The 22,994-nt window shown below is 47.5% G+C and overlaps 1 protein-coding gene and 1 long non-coding RNA gene across 2 annotated transcripts; one reads left to right on the top strand and one right to left on the bottom strand.

Moving 5' to 3' along the window:
- Positions 1-785: 785 nt before the first annotated feature.
- Positions 786-5,419, bottom strand: LOC142069086 (uncharacterized). Its single transcript, XR_012664949.1, has 3 exons — positions 5,264-5,419; positions 2,764-2,883; positions 786-1,533 (listed from the first exon to the last, which is right to left on the bottom strand). It is a non-coding gene; the product is annotated as an uncharacterized LOC142069086 (long non-coding RNA).
- On the top strand, positions 5,264-22,792 carry LOC125629158 (zinc finger protein RFP-like). Its single transcript, XM_075119429.1, has 8 exons — positions 5,264-5,695; positions 6,814-6,911; positions 7,766-7,996; positions 8,306-8,328; positions 10,408-10,523; positions 14,254-14,313; positions 17,182-17,310; positions 18,627-22,792. The coding sequence occupies exons 1-8, from the start codon at positions 5,281-5,283 to the stop codon at positions 19,136-19,138; spliced, it is 1,584 nt and encodes a 527-aa protein (XP_074975530.1). The 5' UTR covers positions 5,264-5,280; the 3' UTR covers positions 19,139-22,792.
- The last annotated feature ends 202 nt before the right edge of the window (positions 22,793-22,994 follow it).

Below are 22,994 nucleotides of genomic sequence, written 5' to 3'. Positions count from 1 at the left end.
TTCCAAAGAGGATGACTCTAGACTGTTCTCCATGGTAGCAGATGACAGAACAAGGAGTAATGGTCTCAAGTTGCAGTGGGGGAGGTTTAGATTGGATATTAGGAAAAACTTTTTCACTAAGAGGGTGGTGAAACACTGGAATGCGTTACCTAGGGAGGTGGTAGAATCTCCTTCCTTAGAGGTTTTTAAGGTCAGGCTTGACAAAGCCCTGGCTGGGATGATTTAACTGGGAATTGGTCCTGCTTCGAGCAGGGGGTTGGACTAGATGACCTTCAGGGGTCCCTTCCAACCCTGATATTCTATGATTCCCCAGCCTATGCAACGCAACGCCCATGTGGGTGTTGTCAAGGTTCCTTCCCCACTCTGAACTCTAGGGTACAGTTGTAGGGACCTGCATGAACGACCCCCTAAGCTTATTCTTACCAGCTTAGGTTAAAAACTTCCCCAAGGTACAAACTTTGCCTTGTCCTTGAACACTATGCTGCCACCACCAAGCGTGTTAAACAAAGAACAGAGAAAGAGCCCACTTGGAGACGTCTTCCCCCCCAAATATTCCCCCAGGCCCTACACCCCCTTTCCTAGGGAAGGCTTGATAAAAGTCCTCACCAATTTGTACAGGTGAACACAGACCCAAACCCTTGGATCTTAAGAACAATGAAAAAGCAATCAGGTTCTTAAAAGAAGAATTTTAATTAAAGAAAAGGTAAAAGAATCATCTCTGTAAAATCAGAATGGTAAATACCTTACAGGTAATCGGATTCAAAACATAGAGAATCCCTCTGGGCAAAACCTTAAGTTACAAAAAGACACAAAAACAGGAATATGCATTCCATTCAGCACAGCCTATTTTACCGGCCATTGAACAAAAGGAAATCTAATGCATTTCTAGCTAGATTACTTACTAACTTTTTACAGGAGTTCTGAGCTGCATTCCTTATCTGTTCCCCCCAAAAGCATCACACAGACAGACAGACCCTTTGTTCCCCCCCCTCCAGCTTTGAAAGTATCTTGTCTCCTCATTGGTCATGTGCCAGCGAGGTTATCTTAGCTTCTTAACCCTTTACAGATGAAAGGGATTTGCCTCTGGCCAGGAGGGATTTTATAGTTCTGTATACAGAAGGATGGGTACCCTTGCCTTTATATTTATGACAGGTGTGATCTGACCTCATTGGTTTTATTGAGATCGTTACCATTTAAAACACTATTTCAGTTTATCAATTCATTCTGGCTATAAAATAGCAGCAGCGTGTTCTCATCGCTTTTCCTTACGCTTCTTTAAGGAAATCGGTTTTTGTACCAAACTGATAAACACACTCTCCTCTTGCAGCATGTGCAAAGGTAGACAGAAGCTGGAAAGTGGCAGCAATTTCTACTCCTGTCATGTGGGGAGATTTGAGTCCTCTCTTAAAGAAACAGCCACAGTCGCACTGAGTTGGAAGTGTCTGTACCAGCAGTCTCCAGCTTTCAGGGTCCCAAGTTATCTGACTCCAGCAAAGATTTTGAAGTGCCCCTTCTTCCTGCTCTTCTTGTGGGCTATAATAAATTGAGTGATGAAAACACTAACCACCCAGCCAACAAACCTTTGTTAACAGAGTTAAGGTTTCCCAGTGACAGCTCAGGCCCTGCCACAATCTCAAGTTCATCAAAACGCTTTCTACTGAAAACCAGGAAATAGAGAGTTAAGGTCCATGCTAATGCAACCTTCACCCTGCCCCCTGGAGCTGGGAATAGTCACTGAGAATTATCTGCATGCACCCCAGCTGCATTCAATGTGTTAGGTGTAGCTGTACTGAGTGGTGAAGAAATCAGTTGGAGTAACTTAAGTGAGCTGTGTCAGGGATCCTTCCCCACTCTGAACTCTAGGGTACAGATGTGGGGACCCACACGAAAGACCCCCTAAGCTTATTTCTACCAGCTTAGGTTAAAACCTGGTACGCTGCCACCTCCCAGCGATTTAACAAAGAATCAGGGAAGAGACGTCTTCCCCCAAAATATCCCCCCAAGCCCTACACACACCCTTTCCTGGGGAGGCTTGAGAATAACATCCTAACCAATTGGTTACAAAATGATCAAAGACCCAAACCCCTGGGTCTTGGAACAATGGAAACATCAGTCAGGTTCTTAAAAGAAGGATTTTATTAAAAAAAAAAAAAAAAAAGGTAAAAATCATCTCTGTAAAATCAGGATGGAAAGTACTTTACAGGGTATTCAGATTCAAAACACAGAGGATCCCCCTCTGGGCAAAACCTTAAAGTTACGAAAAACAGGAATAAACCTCCCTCTTAACGCAGGGAAAATTCACATAAAACAAAAGAAACTAATCCGCCTTGCATGGCTTATCTATACTGGTTGCAATATTGGAGACTTGGATTAGGATGGGTTGGAGAAGATGGATTTCTGTCTGGCCTCTCTCAGTCCCAAGAGAGAACAACACATAAACTAAAAGCGCAAACAAAAGCCTTCCCCACAAGATTTGAAAGTATCTTGTCCCCTTATTGGTCCTTTGGGTCAGGTGCCAGCCAGATTAGCTGAGCTTCTTAACCCTTTCCAGGTAACAGGATGTTGCCTCTGGCCAGGAGGGATTTTATAGTATTGGAAACAGGAAGGTGGTTACCCTTCCCTTTATATTTATGACAAGCTGTGATTGTGATATGCGGAGAGCTGGGGATTAGTTTGAGGAGCGTCTCAGAGCTGTGACTGTGATGTGAGATCTGGGTTTGAAGCCCCCATGTCTGTTATCAAAGGACAGAGCTGCACATGTACCTTGAGGGATCCAGTATGCATCATTCCAGCACTGAGTTGGGGAGGTTCAGTCAGCAGCAGAACCCAGGGGATCTTCTTGCCATGGGGCTTGTCAGCAGGGTGGTGGGAGAGGAGAGCTGTCTGTGTGTTGAATGAGAAGTGAAAGTACAGTGTTGAATGCAATCTTGTGAGAAAGGGTTGTAAAAGGGCAGGAAGGATTATAAAATTCGACACACATGGGAACAGACTCAGTGTTTGAGCATAGAACAGACGTAGGTAGCTCCTGGCCAGTAAAGCTCACCAAAATCAAGTTGTACTTTAGCAAGAAGAAAGTGTTTGAGTCTGTGTTACAGTTGTCATGTGCCCTATTCCCTGAGTGCTCTGCACCATCTGCAAAGGCAGAGTGCCAGCATGCACGATGGGGGTTCTGGGTCATCCTGCAAAGAGGGCAGAGCTGAGGCTGTGTTGCCATTTACATTAACTCTTTATTTCCTGGTTTTCAGAAATTTTAGTTTTGATGAACTTGAACTTTTGATGTCAATGAGCAACCCGAACTCTCCTTTAACAAAGTTGTGGGGTTCTTTGTTTGCCTGGGGCTTTTGCTTGTTTGTTTGTTTTGCTATTTAATTTCCTAGTATTTTAAATGGAAAGAGACTTGTTGTAAGAGTTAATGATCACTTAGACATTTGTAGTTCTCATCTACATTTTACAGCTGATACAATACTGTGACAAGAAAATAACAGAAAGACCTACGGAGAATTTGGGGTTGACAGCCCACCCGTGCCAAGCCCCCCCAACTTCCTCTGCCACTTACCCCATATCACCACTGACATTTCTTCAGACGAAACAATAAATAATTATAATTATAAAGAAACTTTGGTGGAGGTGAATGTTACCCACAGGTTTACAATTCAGTCTGAGATTTGTGTCCAGGGTGGATAGAATCTATGAATTTCATGAAATACTGTGTTTTTATTTCATTTTGTTGTCATTCTGTTTTGTGTTTTGGCACAAGCTGTATCTCAGGAATATCTTGATCCAATGACCCTAAATTTGAATCCCTAACCCTACTCTGCTCTCCCATCTGGGTGAAATTAGTGAGTGAAATTTTAATCATGTGTAATGTATATAAAGAAACAAATACTAGCTAAAAGGCAGATAATAAGGTTACTCATGTGCAGTTTCCCACCACAGCCCCAATCTTTAAAAGCAAGGTGTGATAGAGCTTTCAATGGCCAGATGAACTAGTGGCTAGTTCATTGCTCAAAGGGGATTTAGGGGGATCTGGGCCACACACCCCCTCCATCAGGTCCCAGCCCAGGGCTCTGTGTGGTTCAACCCCTAAACAGGGGAGATGAGTCTCTCTCCCTGTCGGGGCGGAGGTAGGGGGGGCCTTCAAAACCAGTTTCCTCGGGTGCTTCCTTCTAAAGTCTCTTTAGTTTGGGGCACAGCCCCACTAGTCCAGTTGCCCCACAGTTGGGGCTTATCTGCAGGCTCCCGTTGGCTTACTTGCCTCCAGTGGCTGCGTTGGCTGGCAAGTCGCTACTCCGTCCCTTCAGGCAGGCAAACAGTGAGCTCCTGTCCCCTCACCAGTCATCCCCTGGCTGAGCCGGCTCCCTTCTTTTCTCCTCCCTCCAGGCCTGACATTGGCTGTAGGTATAGCGGGACAGGGCTAGCTGAACCCAAAGGTTTTCTTTGATCCCTGCTGTGCCAGTCGGCACTTTCTCTTCTCCTTCATAGAAGGAAATATAGATTTAAAGAGAATACCTACCCCACTCCTGGCTACACACTTCTAAAATCATTCACTGGCAATAGGACACTGCCTTTGACAGAAGAGTTCTACACACGACACTGAGTGTGTTCATCTCACTCACAGTGTAAAGCAAATCCTGAATTCTGACCTGAGCAAAAATGGCTTGTGCCTGGAACATGGCCAGGGCCCAGGTTGGTGGGGAATAACACTATGTTAAAACTTTCTTGTACATTATGAGGGCTGTAGGCATAAGGGCTCTGCTTAGATAGAAGTTGCCAGAGTCTCACCTAATCACAAGCTTCAAGGAGCTTGGGGTTCTAACAAACACATCAACTGTCATAAAGCTCATGAAAAAATCATGAAGGTTGGCAACACTGCAAGGCCCTTTTACACTGAACCAGAACAGCCTTAGCGTGCATGAGAATCAGTCCTTGGAAACTCTCCAACTTAACCAAGTTTTTAGCCTGTGAATTTAACAATTTCCTTCCTTAAACACACAGACCCTGCTTCTGCAAGCTCACCATCACAGGTGGACATTGGTGTCTTTGTGAAGCCCCAGTGACCCTCCACACCAGCACAGGGGGGGCTGGTTGCAGCACCAGAGCCCTAGTGGTTCATTTTTCAGAAAAGCCTCTGGGGCTATAATGTTACCAGCTGGCACCTTCCAGCTCACCAAACCGCATGAGTCAGTGCCAGGTAGGGAAACACCCAGTTGTTTTTGCAGGAGGGGCATATTTCTGAGCTCAGGAAAGTGAAACTTACACTTACACTGTCCAGAGGGAGCCATGGCCGCAGAGAACCCCATGGAAAGTCTCCAGGATGAAGCTAGTTGTCCCATCTGTCTGGAATATTTTCAAGACCCAGTGATTATAGACTGTGGGCACAATTTCTGCCGAGGCTGCATCAGCCGGTGCTGGGAGGGATCTGACTCAGAAGTATCCTGCCCTCAGTGCAGAGAAACTGCTCAGCAGAGAAACTTCAGGCCAAACAGGCAGCTGGCAAATGTTGTAGAAATAGCCAAACAGCTGAGTTTCCAGGCAGGAACAGGGTCAGGAGGGGATAGTGTGTGTGATGAGCACCAGGAGCCTGTCAAACTGTTCTGTGAAGAGGACCAAACCCCCATTTGTGTGGTGTGTGACAGATCCCAGGCTCACAGAGCTCACGCTGTGGTTCCCATAGAGGAGGCTGCCCAGGAGTACAAGGAAGGGAACTTCTCTCCAGCCTAATGGGAAATAATTTTGAATTTTAGTTACAGGTTCATTTAATCACAAGTTGCCAGTCACACAGACTCTCTCCTACAGCTATTGATGTATCTGCACCATTCAGCTCTGTAAAGAAAAAAATGTATGAAAAATTATATAGCAACTCCTTGATAAAGGCCTCAGGCCCAGCAGGGAGATGAGGTTTCCCACTGGGATTCTGAATTCCTGTGTTCCTCCGTAAGGGATGAAATTCAGATGCCAGCCTGCATTAGAGGAGGTCACTGTGCTAAACCCTGTGTGGATCCCAAGCAGCTTGAGTCCACACACAAAAGGGCTCCAGACAGCGCAGGTCCATGCCGAACACCATGGGCATTAGCCTGGGTTGCCGCAAAACTAACCTGGGAAGAGCTGTCCTGTGCCAGTCTGAAGTGTTTTATTGTGTATGTGGGCAAGGACCAGCCAGAGTGGAGCCTTTTGAAATCTTCCAGAATCCACTGCTTCCGGACACTCCTCCAGGGGCGCTGGGGGCATTGCCACTGAAAGGGTTCAGAACAGCACTAAGTCAAACTCCAGCCACTCTTAACACTAATCAGCATCTCTAGCAGGGTTTGCTTTAGTGCTTAAGCAAGTTCTGCCCAACCAGTATGCTCCCCAGGGGTTCAGGGCTGAAGTTCAATGGTCCTGGTAGTTCCTGTTGTTTGTATCACAAAGTAAGCTAAACCTTCTCAAAAATAGATTTATTTGTTCCCCACCATGGCCCATTAACACCTAATATCCCGAGACCAACACATATACAACGCTGCATATAACACCTGGGATTTGTATCATTTTGTGAGTTAAACCTTCTCAAAAACAGGTTAATTGATTCACCATCATGTGACTCCAGTTTCTTGCTGGTTTAAATCTATGGAGAAAGGGGACAAATAATTCAAAACAGTCTCAATATAAAACACTCCCTGTCTCTGTTAATGAGGTTTCATTTCCTTGGTGTTCCTGATGTCATAAACCTGGTAGGGTTGACAGTCACCTACAGAGTCTTCGGTTTGACATGGAAACCCCCCACCCCACCCCAAGCACTCTCAACATGAAACCTCCCAACATCATTTCTGTTTCTTCAGGAAAAGATTCAGGCCCATTTGGAGATTCTGAAGGAAGAGAGAGAAAAGCTTCTGAGATTTAAAGTGACTGGAGAGGGGAAAAGCCTGGAGTATCTGGTAGGTGCCCATTGTTATTAACTTGCAGGGACTTGCAGTGGGCCATCTGTTAGGAATCTGGTCTTGGGACCCCCCACCCATGGCTTTTCCCAGCAGCCTGGGCTCCCTGGGCCTCTCTTACCCTGGCCGGGCTCCAGCTTCCAGCCTGGCCGGGGGGCTGGACCTCGGCGAGAAGAGGAGGGGGAGAGGGCTGGGTCTGTGGTGAAAAGTGGATGGGCCAGGCCCCTTGGCTTCGCTTTTCAGGTGCACCTGGTAGGACATCTGTTTGTAGGCAGCTTCCTCCATGGACTTGGGGAATGTGGGCTTTGTGTTTCTTCATGAGCATGGATGTCTGTGTTAGAGTCCTGTGTCTTTGCACACCTACACAAACCGGCCCTGAGAAATCCTCTCTCAGGAGCAGGACCACATCATATTCTGTAGAATCTAAGCTTCCATTCCAATTAATGAGTTAATTTCTAGCCCTTGTGTCTTTCACAAAACTCCTCCCAAGGTGAGCAGACTATGTCTCGTGCAGTGCTGTCTGCCTGAGTCTGCAGACATTTCTTGCATTGTTAATTATTTCTCTCCCCTCGCATCTCTGTTAATGTAGTGCTCAGTCCTGCTGGCTGCTGCTCTGGGTCTGGCTTAACACAGTGTGCTGACTATGTCAGACATAGAAACATCCCATGATAAAATATTTGGGACAAATGGGAAAGTGGTAGAAAATCCTCTCCCTACTAATGACAGGGTATAATCATGTGTTAGACATCACAGAATTTTCAAAGAAATTCTCTCTCCTGCACAGTCAGCACTCCATGAACGGACCCTAGACTCTCTCTCTAACCCTTACCTGTCCTTTCTTTTAAAAAAAATAGATACAGACACAAAACAAGAGGCAGAAGGTTGTATCTGAATTTCAGCAACTGCGGCAGTTTCTAGAAGAAGAAGAGCAACTCCTGCTGGGCCAGCTGGAAAATCTGGAAAAGGCGATTGTGAAGATACAGAATGACAATGTCACTAAAATGTCTGAGGAGATTTTCCGTCTCAGCAACTTGATCAGTGATCTGGAGGGGAAGTGTCAGAAGCCAGCAAGTGAATTCCTGCAGGTGAGACTGAGTTATAAACATCCCTGATCCAAACACAGGGACAGGACGGCTCCTGAATCATGGGCACTGGAGACCAGCAGTCAGAGTTCACAGTGTAATTCAGTGTGTGCATTCCTGAAATGTGAATTATTGTTTCTCTTTGAAGAATTACAGACTCATTTATATTAGAGATGACATTAACTCAGCAAATCCATGGCCCTAGGGCCAAGACAGGGCCTCTCTTTCCCATATCTGCAAAATCCCTTCTCTGGGATCCCCAGTGGGCAGCATTTGGGACTAAAATTGTTTTTCTGTCTCTTTCCTCTCTAGGATGTCAGAAGCACCTTGAGCAGGTATGTGGCTCTATTTCACTTCCCCTCATTCTTTACGATGCTGTGAAAGGACTTGGAGAGTGTATTGACTCTACATTTCATAAAAATATAAGAATGGCCATACTAGGTCAGACCAGTATCCTGTCTTCCAACAGCAGCCAATGCCAGGTGCCCCAGAGGGAACGAACAGAACAGGTTATCGTCAAGTGATCCATCCCCTGTCACCATTCCCAGCATCTGCCAAACACAGGCTAGGAACACCATGCTGGTTTATAGCCACTGATGGAGTCTTGGCCTTCACAACATCCTCTGGCAAAGAGTTTCACAGGTTTACTGTGCGTTGTGTGAAGAAATACTTCCTTTTGTTTGTTTTAAAACTGCTGTCTATTAATTTCATTTGGTGACCCCCTAGTTCTTTCATTATGAGAAGGAGTAAATAACACTTCCTTATTTGCTCTCTCCACACCAGTCATGATTTTATAGACCTCTATCATAGCTCCCCTCTTAGCCGTCTGTTTTCTAAGATGAAATGTCCCAGTCTTATTAATCTCTCCTCATATGGAAGCTGTTCCATAACCAGAATCATTTTTGTAGTGCTTTTCTGAACCTTTTTTGAGATGGGGTGACCAGGTCTGCATGCAATATTCAAGATTTTGCATGGATTTATATAGACGCAATGTGATATTTTCTGTTGTATTATCTATCTCTTTCTTAATGATTCCCAACATAGTTAGCTTTTTTGACTATCGCTGCACATCGAGTGGATATTTTCAGAGAACTATCCACAATGACTCCAAGATCTCTTTCTTGAGTGGTAGCAGCTAATTTAGACCCCCTCATTTTATAACTATAGATGGGATTATGTTTTCCAATATGTATTACTCTGCATTTATCAGTATTGAATTTCATCTGCCAAATTTTTTAGCCAGTCACCCAGTTTTGTGAGATCCCTTTGTAACTCTTCACAGTCTGCTTTGTACTTAACTATCTTGAGTAGTTTTGCATTATCTGCAAATTTTGCCACCTCACTGTTTACCCCTTTTTCCAGATCATTTATGTATATGTTGAATAGGACTGGTCCCAGTCCAGACCCCTGGGGAACACCACTATTTATCTCTCTCCATTCTGAAAACTGATAATTTGTTCCTACCTTTTGTTTCCTGTCTTTTAATCAGTTACTAATCCATGAGAGGACCTTCCGTCTTATCCCATGACAGCTTACTTTGCTTAAGAGCCTGTAGTGAGGGATCTTATCAAAGGCTTTCTGAAAATCTAAGTACACTATATCCACTGGATCCCCCTTATCCACATGTTTGTTGACCCCCTCAAAGAATTTTAGTAGATTGGTGACACATGATTTCCCTTTACAAAAACCATGTTGACTCTTCCCCAACAAATCATGTTCATCTATGTATCTGATAATTCTGTTCTTTACTATAGTTCCCCAGGGCACTGCAGCAAAATATATGGGGCAAGGTCACATTCTGAATGTAATTCCCATTTATGCATTTAATCCTCACCCTTTTACACAGGACTCTTGAATTATCTATTCAGTGGGAAAGACTGGCCTACAGTATTTCCTAGAGATATTACATCCCCGGGGAATTGGCTGCCTCAGAACCCTGAGGATCAATATGGGCCTTTCACCTCAAGGCACTGGTTACAATCATGCCCTGGACAGCAGAAATCAAGAGTCTTTACCACCTCAGGACTGTTTGGAGACCTGTGTGGAAGGAACTGGTGGGGGTGGGGGCCCCTGAGGTTTCAATCTAGTTCCTGAAAGAACAATCCGATAACACTGTGCGCATGAAATATGGGAACATACTAGTATTAGTGCATGGAGGCGAAGGAGTGAATTGGTCATGAAAACATGATTCCCCTTTGATGTACAGATCTGCTCTGTCCAGGCCAGAGATGAAGAATATTAATGGGGCCTTTAGGGAAAGGTTGCACTGCCATGGCCAGTGCTGTGCCTGCTCTGAGACTGGGAGAAGTGGAGGAATTCTAACTCCAGGCCCATAAGAGCAGCAACTTCCACTAGCAAGGAATTATAATGAGTCACTAAAAGAAACATAATATCATGAAATTCTTCCTCTCCAGGTGCGAGAAGGGGAAGTTCCTCCAGCCAGTGGAGATTTCTCCTGAGCTGGAAAAGAGACTCAGTGATTTCTCCCAGCGAAATATTGTTCTAATGGAGATTCTGTGGAAGTTCAAAGGTACTGAGAAGGGATCTAGGAAAGGAAACCAGGGTGTGTCTCTGGGACTATGGGTGGAGATGGGCTCTGGGCAACTGGTTCAATTAGATTATGTACCTATTTAATAACAAGTAGAAAGCAGACAAACTGAGCAGATGAAGTAAGGGCCCAGGTGCCAGGATCTTTCACATTATTTCACTCTGTGAACTTTGGTACAATCATTAAGGTAAAAATGTACAAAATTTGGTGTACCTCAGTTTCACTCTTCCAACTACAGAACTACAGGGCATGTGCTCCAGAGCTGTTTAGCAGCCCCATATGCAGCTGGAGTCCGTAGGATCTGCAGGTGCCCATTACCAAGGAACTCCGGGCCCCAGGTGCCTAAGGCCTTGTCTATCTACACTACAGAGTTTTGTCGATTCCAGTTACGCCAACAAACAGCCACTGCTATAATAAAACCACTGTTGCATGTCCACACTGTGCTCCTTGTGTCGGCAAAGCACATCCACAATAGTAGCTTTGCATTGACACAGACAGCAGGGCACTCTGGGTAGCTATCCCACTGTGCCCCTGGCCAGAAGGTGCTTTGTGAAGGGTTTGCAATGCCTCATGCAGGCAGGTAGAGAGTCACATGATGAAGGTTTCTCAATCTCATTGTTCCATGGGCATCCTACTGTATGGCCAGCTATTTTTCAACTGCCCTGGCAACCTGCACCCCAGCCATCACTGTCAGAAAGCATGGATACTACCCTGCTGTTCAGTATTGTGCTGTGCTGTGTATTGTGCTTGTATTGAACACAAGGCTATAGGAGGAGCCCAATGGGGAGCTATTTGGCTGGAGGATGCCTTGAAGGAGCATTTTAACACTGAGCCACAGTAACGTGTGTTGCTGTAGTGTGCTGAACCTGGCATTGATTCTTTGCACTGTGCTATGAACCTTGTAATGATTTCTGTGTGTGCCTGAAAAGTTACACATCTTAGATCACTTTTTAGAGTAACGCTTGATAATATGACCAAACTGACACTGCTGAATAGTAATTAGGGTTACCATACGTCCGTATTTTCCAGGAAATGTCCAGCTTTTTGGTTCTTAAATCACCATCTGGGAGGAATTTTTAAATATCCAAAAACGTCTGGGATTTTGCCACATCGGTTGGGACACCCTTTGTCCCGATATTGGGGACCGCTCACCTCACCACACACACCAAAGTCCCGGGGCTGGTGGCGCTTCCTGGGGCAGCTCCCGGCACCTGCCCGCTGGCAGGAGCCTGCAGTGTGGGCGGCCCCTAGGCACAGAGGCAGAGGTGGTCTCCGCGTGCTGCCTCCTGCCCAATCAGAGCTGCGGGGGCAGGGCTTGCAGGTGCCGGCAGCGGGCAGCGAGCCCTCCGCCCCCGCCCTGACCCGACCTGACCCGAACCTAGGAGCCAGAGGGACCTTCCGGATGCTTCCTGGGAGCCGCCCCAGGTAAGCACCGCTGGGACTCCCCACCTCGCCCCCCGGAAGGTGCCTCTGGCTCTTAGGGTCGGGTCGAGTCAGGGGTTGGCGGGGGAGGGCTCTCTGCGTGCTGCCGGCACCTGTAAGCCCCACTCCATGGCTACGGCAGCTCCCATTGGTGCTTTTCTTTGGTGCTGGCCAATGGGGGCCACGGAGCTCACGCTTGTGGCGGGTGCAGCACGTGGAGACCCCTTGGCTGCCCCTGATCCTAGGAGCCAGAGCGACCTGCGGCAGGAGGGGTGAGTAGGTGAGTGGGGCATGGTGGTGAAGAGGCGAGCGGCGAGGGAGCCAGTGGCTGGCTGGTGCGCAGGTGAGGAGGCAAGTGGCAGGCGGGGAGGGTGAAGAGGCGAGCGGCGAGCCAGCGGTGGGCAGTGAAGAGGCGAGCGGCGAGGGAGCCAGTGGCTGGCTGGTGCGCGGGTGAGGAGGCAAGTGGCAGGCGGGGAGGGTGAAGAGGCAAGCGGCGAGCCAGCGGTGGGCAGTGAAGAGGCGAGCGGCGAGGGAGCCAGCAGCGGGGGGGGTCCAATGGGGCAGAGAGGGGGCAGAGTCGGGGACTTTGGGGAAGGGGTTGGAATGGGGGCGGGGAAGAGGTGGAGTTGGGGTGGGGGCAGGTGGGGCGAGCAAATACCCCCTTCCCCCCCCCATAGTGTCCTCTTTTTTGAATATTCAAAAATGGTAACCCTAACACTAATACAAGAAGCCCACAGAAGTGTGTGTTTGTGTGGGGGAAGCATGTGTGATAGGGTGTGGGGTGTGTGTGTGTGTGTGTGTGTGAGAGAGAGAGAGAGAGCATGTGTTGGCGGAGCGTGAGAGAGACTGTGTGTGTGGGGAGTGTGTATGTGAGAAAGAGAGACAAATTGTGTATGGGGGACTTCCTGGGGCTTTGAAAGGGGAGGGACACATGTCTACATAGCTGGATGAATGGCAGCAGATTTCCAAACAGTGAGCAGAGCGGTTACGGTGGGCATTGTGAGATACCTTCCGGAGGCCAGTTACAGCAACGTAACAAACACAGTGTCTACACTGACACTTTGTTGATCCAACTTTGCTGCAAAAATCTCTATGCCTCCCATTGAGGTGGTTATATTTTGTCAGTAAAGCAGGAGAGTTTTGTCACCAAGAGGTGCATTGTAGTGTGTACACCTCCACTGTTTTGTCAACGAAAGCTGCCTTTTGCCGACAAAACTATGTAGACAAGGCCTAAAGGTTGGCACCAAAATGTAAACCCTCAATTTAAGGCCACTTTTGAAATGTGGACCCAGCTCACCATTGTGCTCTGGCCCCGTGTGGCAGCTTGTATGGGCCAAAGGGGCTGTAGGGAAGGTGTAAACCCAGGAGAATCCTCCCAGCACAGGAGCCTCTTATGCCTCTAGCTCCTCCACAGCAGCTGCAGGCTCAAGGAGTGTTCCCGGGAAAGCAGGGAATAGAGTGGAGTTGTTGAGGGCTGGGCAGAGGAGGAAGGGGTGGAGCAGAAATAATGGGGTGTGGCCACTGGAGGGGACACTGCCTCCGGGAGGGGACACTGCCTCCGGGAGAAGTCATCTAGGGGCCACTGGACCAGAGGTGCAACTCAGGCTGGACCTCCGGACTTCTGCAGCCTGTGCCAATGTCTGCACTGACCCCAGCAGCTACTGAATAGGAGAACCACAAACTGTTTCCCCCATCCCTTTACCAGTGCAGGGGTGAATGAGGCCCATTGAGCCAATTCTCTCCCTGACTCAGTTTCCGCATTTATGAAATAATTTTAATATTATTTGTATTTCAGTCTATGCAGAATGAAAGCCCCATTGTGCTGAGCTCTGTACATATACTGAGTAAATAGACCCAAAGAGCTCACAATTCAGGCTCCTCATCCTGAAAAGTCTCAGCATCCCACTGATGTGAAAGAGGCCAATGTTTGTAAAGTTACATTAATGCTAAAATCTTTGCAGGATCTGGCCTGGCTTATGACAAAATGCAAAAGGAGAATGAGAAATCAGCTGGGTTTGGAGGATGAGGGAACAGAAAATCTGTCTTCCACATAGTGTCTCTTTGAGTGGTTCTGAGGCTTCATGGATATTGGTTCTGTTGATTTGAGTCGCTTGAATGAAAGAGAAAATAGGATGATTCATATTAGCCTTTGTTAAAAATCTGGGTGTGTCTCTGTCTCTCTTCAACTGTTTTTCTCTCTTAATTAAAATACAATTATGTCAATTAAGAGTGAGGATGTCACAAATATGACAGCATGAAATATCATCTATCTTATCCTTTCCCCCTCCAGACATTCTGCCATCTGAATTGGAGACAATAAGAGGGAAATCCTTAGGATCACACAGACCAGGTGAGACTTCAGGTGGAGATTATCATTAAATAAAGAGGAAAATCCCATGAAAACATTTTCATGAACTTCTAGATAAATGTACAAACCAAACCAACACTGACCATGACACACACCCCTAAAAATAAAAATAAAAACAAAAACATGCAATACTAAAAGAAAAGGAGTACTTGTGGCTTAGAGACTAAGCAATTTATTTGAGCATAAGCTTTCTGAGCTACAGCTCACTTCATCTATTTGAGCATAAGCTTTCGTGAGCTACAGCTCACTTCATCGGATGAAGTGAGCTGTAGCTCACGAAAGCTTATGCTCAAATAAATTGATTAGTCTCTAAGGTGCCACAAGTCCTCCTTTTCTTTTTGCGTATACAGACTAACACGGCTGCTACTCTGAAACATGAAATACTAAGAGCTCCCAAGCCGAAATCACACAAACAATCCTGATACCATCCTTAGTGTTGAGTCCCTGCACCCACTGACGAACAGAAACTCTCTCCCTGACCAACAAACACTCTGAGGCTAGGCCTACATAGCAATGTAAGCGTAAGGGATTTGAGTCAGCTGACCTCTTGTCAGGGAATCCTGGGCTTGAGCATCAACATTGCATTTTAACTCTAGGTTAAGAATTTTCTGCACTGGGGGGAAACTCGACTGCCAATCCTGTTTCCTAACTGTGGCCGTGCTATTGATGGGACGCGGGTGCCCGTAAGGAGCACATGAGTACATACGCCGCATAATTAGCTCATTTGGTGGCTGTCTCCATTTGAGAGGGCATTATACTGAATTACTGTCTAATCGGATAACTGGGTTCTCCAGCTCCAGGCTCGGTCACATTGGCAAAAAACATGCCCCTGTGCCTGTCCTAAGGATAATGAGGACATCAGTCTCCACGGTGTCAAACTATTACAGTGAAACTTTGTAATTCTTAATTTTTCAAATAGGATGATCAATGAAGGTGAGGAGTTTTTGCTTGCTTGCTTGATTTTTTCAGTTTGTTTTGAAGTTTGACATAAAATGAAGGTGTCAGAGGGAAGACACACACACATTCCAGTCTGGCTGCTGCTTGCTGCAAAGTGGCAAAATCCATCCCCAAGGCTTGGGATGCAGTGTGCTCCAGCAACCCTGGGGAATCCCTTATCCCTGCCATCACCACACCCCCAGACCTCTGGGATGCTGCGGAGAAGTTTTGGTGCTGGCTCCCACTGACCACCCTAATAGTGCATGCTGCCCAGGTGACCCTGCACCTGCAGCCCAAGAGAGGGCAGGAGGGCCTGGAGTAAGGGCCAGTGAGCAGAGCAGGGACCATAGCAGCTGCCCTGCAGGGAGAAGAAGTGACAGAGCTCTCGGCTCAGTATGGCTGAGGGAAGGATGACCCACCTCCTAACTTTGCTCCCTGCTCCAGGCAAGCTCCGTGCACCACCATGGAGGAGAAACTTCCACCACCACTGTGGGAGGAGCAGGAAGGGGGACCTCTCGGCTAGGTAGTAATGCTGTGTCTGGCATGCTGTGCTGGCTGCCTGTAGCACTGCTCCTCCGCCTCCAGGAACTATAGGATATACCCAGAAGACTTCCACACCCAAGTCAAGCCACGGATGCATGCACATAGGAAACCAATAGGGCTTGGACCCTGGGTTCCAGTTTAACATGGGCTCTGACCCTCCAGACCTGCAGGGTCCTGGGACTCTGGATCAGAGCCCTAGATTAGCATATTTGCAGTGTGGATGCAATGAGGGTTTGGCTTGAGCCCAGGCTCAGACCCAGGCTTAAACTGCTGTGTAGATACACTCTCCCTCACCAACACAGATATGTCATTAATGCTGACCCTGGCATTTCCATACATGTCCGTAAGCCCTTTAAATATTAAATTCAGATGGGTTGCCACCTTTTTTTCCTTTCCCCTATGTGAGGGGCTCGCTCCGATTGCTCTTCACCAGCATCCCATCTTTCTCTTCAGCTGGGCTGGGCTGAGATCTCCCATTTGAGTTGCTCTCTTTCTCCTCTGTTAGAGATATGGTCCCTCTGTGATGTTACCACATCCTCCCTGCTCTCTGGGCTGGAGAAGGGGCCACTCTCTGGCCTGAGTGGATCATCCCCAATACCCATCCCCTTCTCTTCTCCCAGGCCAGGGAGAGAAGGACAGGCTCAGTATAGAGCTTCCCCCAGGTTTATATCTATTACCTTCCTCCTCTAACTCCCCTCCCTGCAACTTCAGGTTCTCACCTTCCTCTCTAACCCTCAGAGGAGAAGCTCCAGCAGGAAAAGCAGGGAGATGCTATTTGCATGTACTGGGACATGGTGGATCTACGCCTTCCCAAAGCTAAAGGCCCATCCCCTCAGCTAAGGGGGAGAAACCATGAAGCCCAGGGAGCAATGGAGTATTTGGGACAATGAAAGAGAAACCAGGACAAGGAGAGAGGTCAGAAATTAAAAATGAGGGAGCCAGAAGGGGACACCAAGCAGAGAACCCCAGAGAGCATCCATCGCTCCTCAAAGGTGTCTAAGGAGTCAGTGAACACTGCCCAGGGGAATGGTGCCTGGAGACATGATTTTAAAAGGGAATGGATATACATGCCACAGTCTCAGAGCACTTCTCCCTCCCTCCAGATTTGTCCTCCTGCAGTGATGTGTGGCCATCTTGGCCATCACCAGGAGGAGATTAATAAGGTGGTCTTGCCACTTTCCGAAGTCACAAATGGGGTGTGTATACATCAGGAGGTGCAGGGAATATTGCAGCCAGAACTTTAGTAAGAGGTTCAAAAAGAGCTGGAAAAGGGGCTGCAAGCTGACACACCACCTAATATCCTCAGTGGGCTGTGGAACAAAAGTGGAGTGCAGGCTGGCCCACCACAGTTCCTCATTTTCTCTCCTGTAGGTCCCACCATTTGGAGTCAGGATGGAACACAAAGGCAAGGAAGTGGATGGTGTGGAGCACGAGCATGTACAGATGTTCTCGGGGACTGGTACAGAGATGGACCAGCTGGATGTCCTTCAGCCAATACAGGTGGCATGTCAAAGGTGGCTGGGGAGGCTTGTGGTGCAAGAGGCGATGATGAGTTACAGAGGGCCAGCTGTGAGGGATGGATGGGAAACACCTTCTCACGGGACCTGGTTGAGGAAAGCAAGAGAAGCAAGAGGCTAGATTGTCCTGACCTTCTGGAACACAAAAGAGGGGACATGTAGGGTGGGCAGCCCCGTGCACTGGCTGAGCACTGTGGGCTCCATCCAGTCACTCTAGTTCTGAGTCTGGTTGTACCATCCAGGGCTATCCTCTGATGCACCAAGGGGGCTTCAACCACCTGCACACTAAGGTGTGGAAGAGTAGGGAGATGCCGCTGGGAAGGAGGGAAAAAGCAGCCACCACAGAAAGTCTCAGCAGCCAGGGGTACGAACTGCCAGGGCATCTCTGCTTATTCTCAGGCATTCAGGAGAGAGAAGCAGCTCCCCAGGCTGGTGTTGTAAATCAGAGACGCTGTGCTCTAATCTCTGTGACCCTTTTCCCCTCCAGACTCTTCCCCACCTGAGCTAGAGCAGGGAAGGGAGGATCTCTGGGATCACACATCCAGGGTGAGCTTTGGGGGAGTTTTTCCTTCCATTAACAGAAAATGTCCATGAAAGCAACTTTCCCACACTGCAATAACCAGAGACACTTGCACTGCCCAGCCCTAAAGCCACCTTAATTGTGATCTGAGAATTTGTATTGACATTGACAAGTCTTTCCAATATTACCTTCAAGGTGGTCAGGAGAGAGAGCCTCCTGGTTGTCACACCCTTCCCCATTTCACCTGGGGGACAGACTGTTCCCCATGGCTCTTCTCCTTTGGGCAGGGCTGGGCTCTGCCATTGCAGCTGCTTTGTGGGTTGGGGAGATGGTGTCTCTCTAGTGCTGCCACCTGCAGACCTCCCTTCTCTCTGGGCTGGGAAGGGGCTGCCCCACCCATTGCCACCTCCTGCTTCCTGCTCACTGGCCTTGAACTATTGGCTCTTCCCCTGTGCTGCGTCTTCATCTCTGCTCCCAGGCCTGGCAGTGGAGGATGCATTTATGGGAGGAGACTCCCTCTGGGGTTCAAAGTTGGTACCTGCCTCCTCAGGACTCTCCTAATTACAAGCTTTTGCTACCTTCCTTGCCAAGTCTCTGTTGCTGGGAATGAACCAGCCCCAGCTGGGGAGCAGGGAGCTGCAGGCTCTATATTCAAATGAGAAAGTACAGAAGTGGATCCCATTACACAGGTTGAGGAACTGCCAAGCAGGGATGTTAGGGAGTGTGAGAAATGGTCCCAGATTCCCCCAGGGCTGACTCTGATTCTCTCTCTCCCATAGTGAATGTGATTCTGGATCCAGACACGGCTCATCCCCGACTCATCCTGTCTGAGGATCAGAAAAGTGTGAAATGGGGAGACACCAGGCAACATCTGCCGAACAATCCAGAGAGATTTGACTCCTGGGCCTGTGTGCTTGGCTCTGAGGGATTCACTTCAGGGATATATTGCTGGGATGTGGAGGTGGGGGACAGAGGATTCTGGGCTGTGGGAGTGGCAAGAGAGTCTATGAGGAGGAAGGGAGAAGTCAGCTTTAACCCTGAAGTGGGGATCTGGGCTGTGCAGTGGTTGGGTCTGTTCCAGGCTCTCACCTCCCCTGCAACCGTACTACCCCTGAGCCAGGTCCCCAGGAGGATCCAGGTTTGTCTGGACTGTGAATGGGGCCAAGTGACATTTTTCGATGCTGATAACAAGGCCCCAATCTTCACTTTCCCACCAGCCTCTGTCCTTGGGGAGAGAATCTACCCCTGGCTCTGGGTGGGGGCAGGATCCGAGCTCAGTCTGTGTCCCTGAGACACAGGGGGTGGAATATTGCACTGAGGACCCTGAAATCAGCCTCTCTAGCCTTGGAAACTCCAGTCTTTATGACCCTGGAGGGTCCTTGGGGTCTCATGTCTGGACTGTGAAACCACAGAAAGAAGCAAGTAATCAAGATGGAGAAGCCAATCTCATTGCCCAAGGAGCTATTTAGACTGTTTGTCGCTATCTTCTATGGTCCAGGAGGACTCTGGGGATCTTCAGTCAGACAGTATCACTAATACATGGGGGGAATTAAAAAATGGGCTTCCCTAGCCACAGTCATGCTAGTCTCTGTGACCCTGGAGGACTCCCGTGTACCCAACCCTCTGGTTCCTTATTCCATCTCCTCCCCCTCCATCTCTGCAGCACCAGGGATTTTGGGAGGCGGGAGGGGGGGGGGAGAGAAAGGGAGACCCATTGAAGCTGCAGGAGAAGCAGAGGGTCACTGCGGGGCAGGGAGGGATGTAGGGTTTTGGTGGGAGAAGTAATTGCTGGGCTGGGGGACAGGCAGATGTGGTGGCAGCAGGGATAGAGAATTAATTAATTGGGATTTGGGGTTTAGAGAGAAGCTGGAACCTCTACACCAGCAGGGAGCATTTTGTACAAAACTCTTTAATCAGATCTCATTGGGGCCCCCCAGTGACAGCTCCTGCAACAGGGGCCAAAGTCACATTCCTCTGTAGATATGGGATGTCTCTATTTGTCACCCAGATATAGGGGATAGGCAGGGGAAAATTAAAAACCAAGAGACAGACCAGAAACCATTATAGAATCTTCTTTAAAAATCTCTTTTTTGGGGGGGGGGGGGCGAGCGGTGTGTCAATCTCATGATTTTCTGAGAATTAAGAACATAAGAATGGCCAGACTGGGTCAGACCAAAGGTCCATCTAGCCCAGTATCCTGTCTTACGGCAGTGGCCAATGCCAGGTGCTTCAGAGGGAATGAACACTGGAAGAAGCAGGGACAGAGTGGGTTTAACCAGAGGGAGCAGAGGAAGCAAGAATAAAGGGAGAGTCCTAGAAAAAGGGTGAAAAACAGAAATGGATAGAGTGAAAGGAAAACATTCTTGAGAGGGGAAACACCCAGGGGGAGCAAATGGGGAAGGGGTAAAATTGGGGGACAGTATGGAGACTATGAGAGAAAAATAATCAGTTAACAGTGACTAAAGGAGAATGGAGAAGTCAGAAATAAACCAGGGTGGGTAACAAAAGCTAAAAAAGATTATGAGCAAAAATGGATAGAATGAAAGTAAAGAGAGAAGGAAAGAGAGAGTGTGAGAGAGGGAGAGATGACTTATAAAATGTTACTGAAAGTGAAGCTGTAACTCTTTAATTTCATACATTAGTTCATGGACATTTGTGCCATTTTAGTTCCTCAAAAGAACTATGCTTCAATTTTTTGGACATTTTCCCATATGTTCTGGTTACTGAAGATCTTCTCAGCTGCTTTAAAGCCTGACAAAAAGTTCTATTGGCTTGTTTCCCTTTAATTTCCCAGCTGTGATTTTTGAAGGCCTTCATGAAGGGGCAGGACTAACTCAGAAATTTTAAAAGGCAGCTCCTAACTACCAGAGGAGCTAGCAAATCAGGGAGCTTTGCGAGGGAGTTTAGAGATGGAAAACGAGAGCCAGATATACCTAACAAACATTCATAGAATCGTAGAAGATTAGGGTTGGAAGAGACCTCAGGAGGTCATCTAATCCAATCCCCTGCTTAAAGCAGGACCAACCCCAACTAAATCATCCCAGACAAGGCTTTGTCAAGCCAGGCCTTAAAAACCTCTAAGGATGGAGATTCCACCACGTCCCTAGGTATCCCATTCCAGTGCTTCACCACCCTCCTAGTGAATAGTTTTTCCTAATATCCAACCTAGACCTCCCCCACTGCAACTTGAGACATTGCTCCTTGTTCTGTCATCTGCCACCACTCAGAACAGCCTAGCTCCATCCTCTTTGGAACCCCCCTTCAGGTAGTTGAAGGCTGCTATCAAATCCTCCTCCTCACTCTTCTTTTCTGCAGACTAAATAACCCCAGGTCCCCCAGCCTCTCCTCATAAGTCATGTGCCCCAGCCCCCTTATCATTTTTGTTGCCCTCCAATTTCTTCACATCCTTTCTGTAGTGGGGGGCCCAAAACTGGACGCAATACTCCAGAAGTGGCCTCACTAATGCCAAATAGAGGGGAGTGATCACTTCCCTTGATCTGCTGGCAATGCTCCTACGAATGCAGCCCAATATACCGTTAGCCTTCTTGGCAACAAGGGCACACTGTTGACTCATATCCAGCTTCTCGTTCACTGTAATTCCCAGATCCTTTTCTGCAGAACTGCCGCTTAGCCAGTCGGTCCCCAGTCTGTAGCGGTGCATGGGATTCTTCGTCCTAAGTGCAGGACTCTGCACTTGTCCATGTTGAACCTCATCAGATTTCTTTTGGCCCAATCCTCCAATTTGTCTAGGTCACTCTGGACTTTATCCCTACTCTCCAGCATATCTACCTCTCCCCCAATCTTAGTGTCATCCACAAACTTGCTGAGCGTGCAATTCATCCCACCATCCATATCATTAATTCTCTAAATGTAGGCCAATAAGCACCCCCCTGCAAAACAAACAAACTAACAAACAACAACAACAAAATCCTGCTGAAGTAAAAATTATTGCTCTGAATGCAGAATCTATGATTACCTGTCTTGTGGGGTGGTGGCATGCGTGGGCATTTGGTGAAAGCAGTTCAAGGTCCTCAGAGACTGAGGGCATGTCTGCACTACAAACGTAAGTCAAACTATTCACATCCACACGACTCTCCTTCTGTCAGTCATGCGCATCCTTACCAGGAATGCTTCCATCAACTTAAGAGAGGCAGTGGGGTGGGGTGGGGGGGGGGGAGAAGGACTGAGAGACTGGGCTCCCCACTCCTCCCTGGCAGAATTTTTTTTAAGTACATCAGAAGCAGGAAGACTTCCAAACAATCGGTGAGGCCACAAGGTAACCGAGGTGCCAAAGGAACACTTTCAGAAGACAAGGCCATTGCAGAGAAGCAAAATATATTCTTTGCATGGGTTTTCATTGCTGTAGCCCATAAGGTCAGTTTGCTAGCTTGCCATATTGCGTAATATGTTTTCTTTTGGTTTGATTCATATTATTTTGTTATCATATCCTATTATTAATTAATCATAGTATTTTCTGGGGTTTTGTTTATGTGGAATTCCAGTTTATGCTATTCATAAGGGTTATTCATGGTTATTCATAATAGTTGGCTGTAATGCAAGTAACCTTCAGGCCTGTATCCTGTACGATTAGCTAGAGTAAGTTAGTATAAGTGTTTGTAAACTTTGGCATAGATAAATGGCATACCAGTTGCCCCCCTTAGCTTTGGGGAACTGAACAAAAAACTTGAATCTGCTAACCTTAAGTCTGGAGCAGACCGGTAACTGCAAGGCACACTGCAGAACATGGAAGTCATGAGTTAGGCCAGGGGTAATGGTTTCGGGAATGAGATAATCGATACTAATACATATGAGTATATGGCATAACATGTTAACCTGTAGAGTAAGTGTACCTGAAGATTTATGGGGTTGAGGAAATAAGATTTAGGCATGGTAGGTTGGGCCTAGATTCTGACAGTGGGCAGTACCGGGACCCTATAAGATGGCAAACAACCATACAAAGAGGTCACATTTTCCTATCTTCTATCAAGCTATCACCTCAGTTTCACAATATATCCTAGCCACTCAACACTTGAACCTAATCCCTACCAATTTGGGAAGCCTGGACCATTAGTTCCTCGGACATGCCAGAGACAAGACTGATCCTCTGTCTCCTACTACCAGGTCTTCAGGGAAGGGTGTGAATATGC

Source organism: Caretta caretta, chromosome 14, assembly GCF_965140235.1.
Source record: "Caretta caretta isolate rCarCar2 chromosome 14, rCarCar1.hap1, whole genome shotgun sequence".
Lineage (NCBI taxonomy): Eukaryota > Metazoa > Chordata > Testudines > Cheloniidae > Caretta > Caretta caretta.
The sequence above is the reverse complement of the archived record's forward strand: the minus strand, read 5'-3'. Positions and strand labels throughout refer to the sequence as shown.

What these genes read in the sequence shown, in the direction of transcription:
- LOC125629158 (XM_075119429.1), top strand. Translation starts at nt 5,281, where the DNA reads ATGGCCGCAGAGAACCCCATGGAAAGTCTCCAGGATGAAGCTAGTTGT. An exon ending in GGAAAAGCCTGGAGTATCTG is followed by an intron (nt 6,912 to 7,765) that starts GTAGGTGCCCAT and finishes TAAAAAAAATAG; the next exon opens with ATACAGACACAAAACAAGAG. An exon ending in ATGTCCTTCAGCCAATACAG is followed by an intron (nt 17,311 to 18,626) that starts GTGGCATGTCAA and finishes TCTCTCCCATAG; the next exon opens with TGAATGTGATTCTGGATCCA.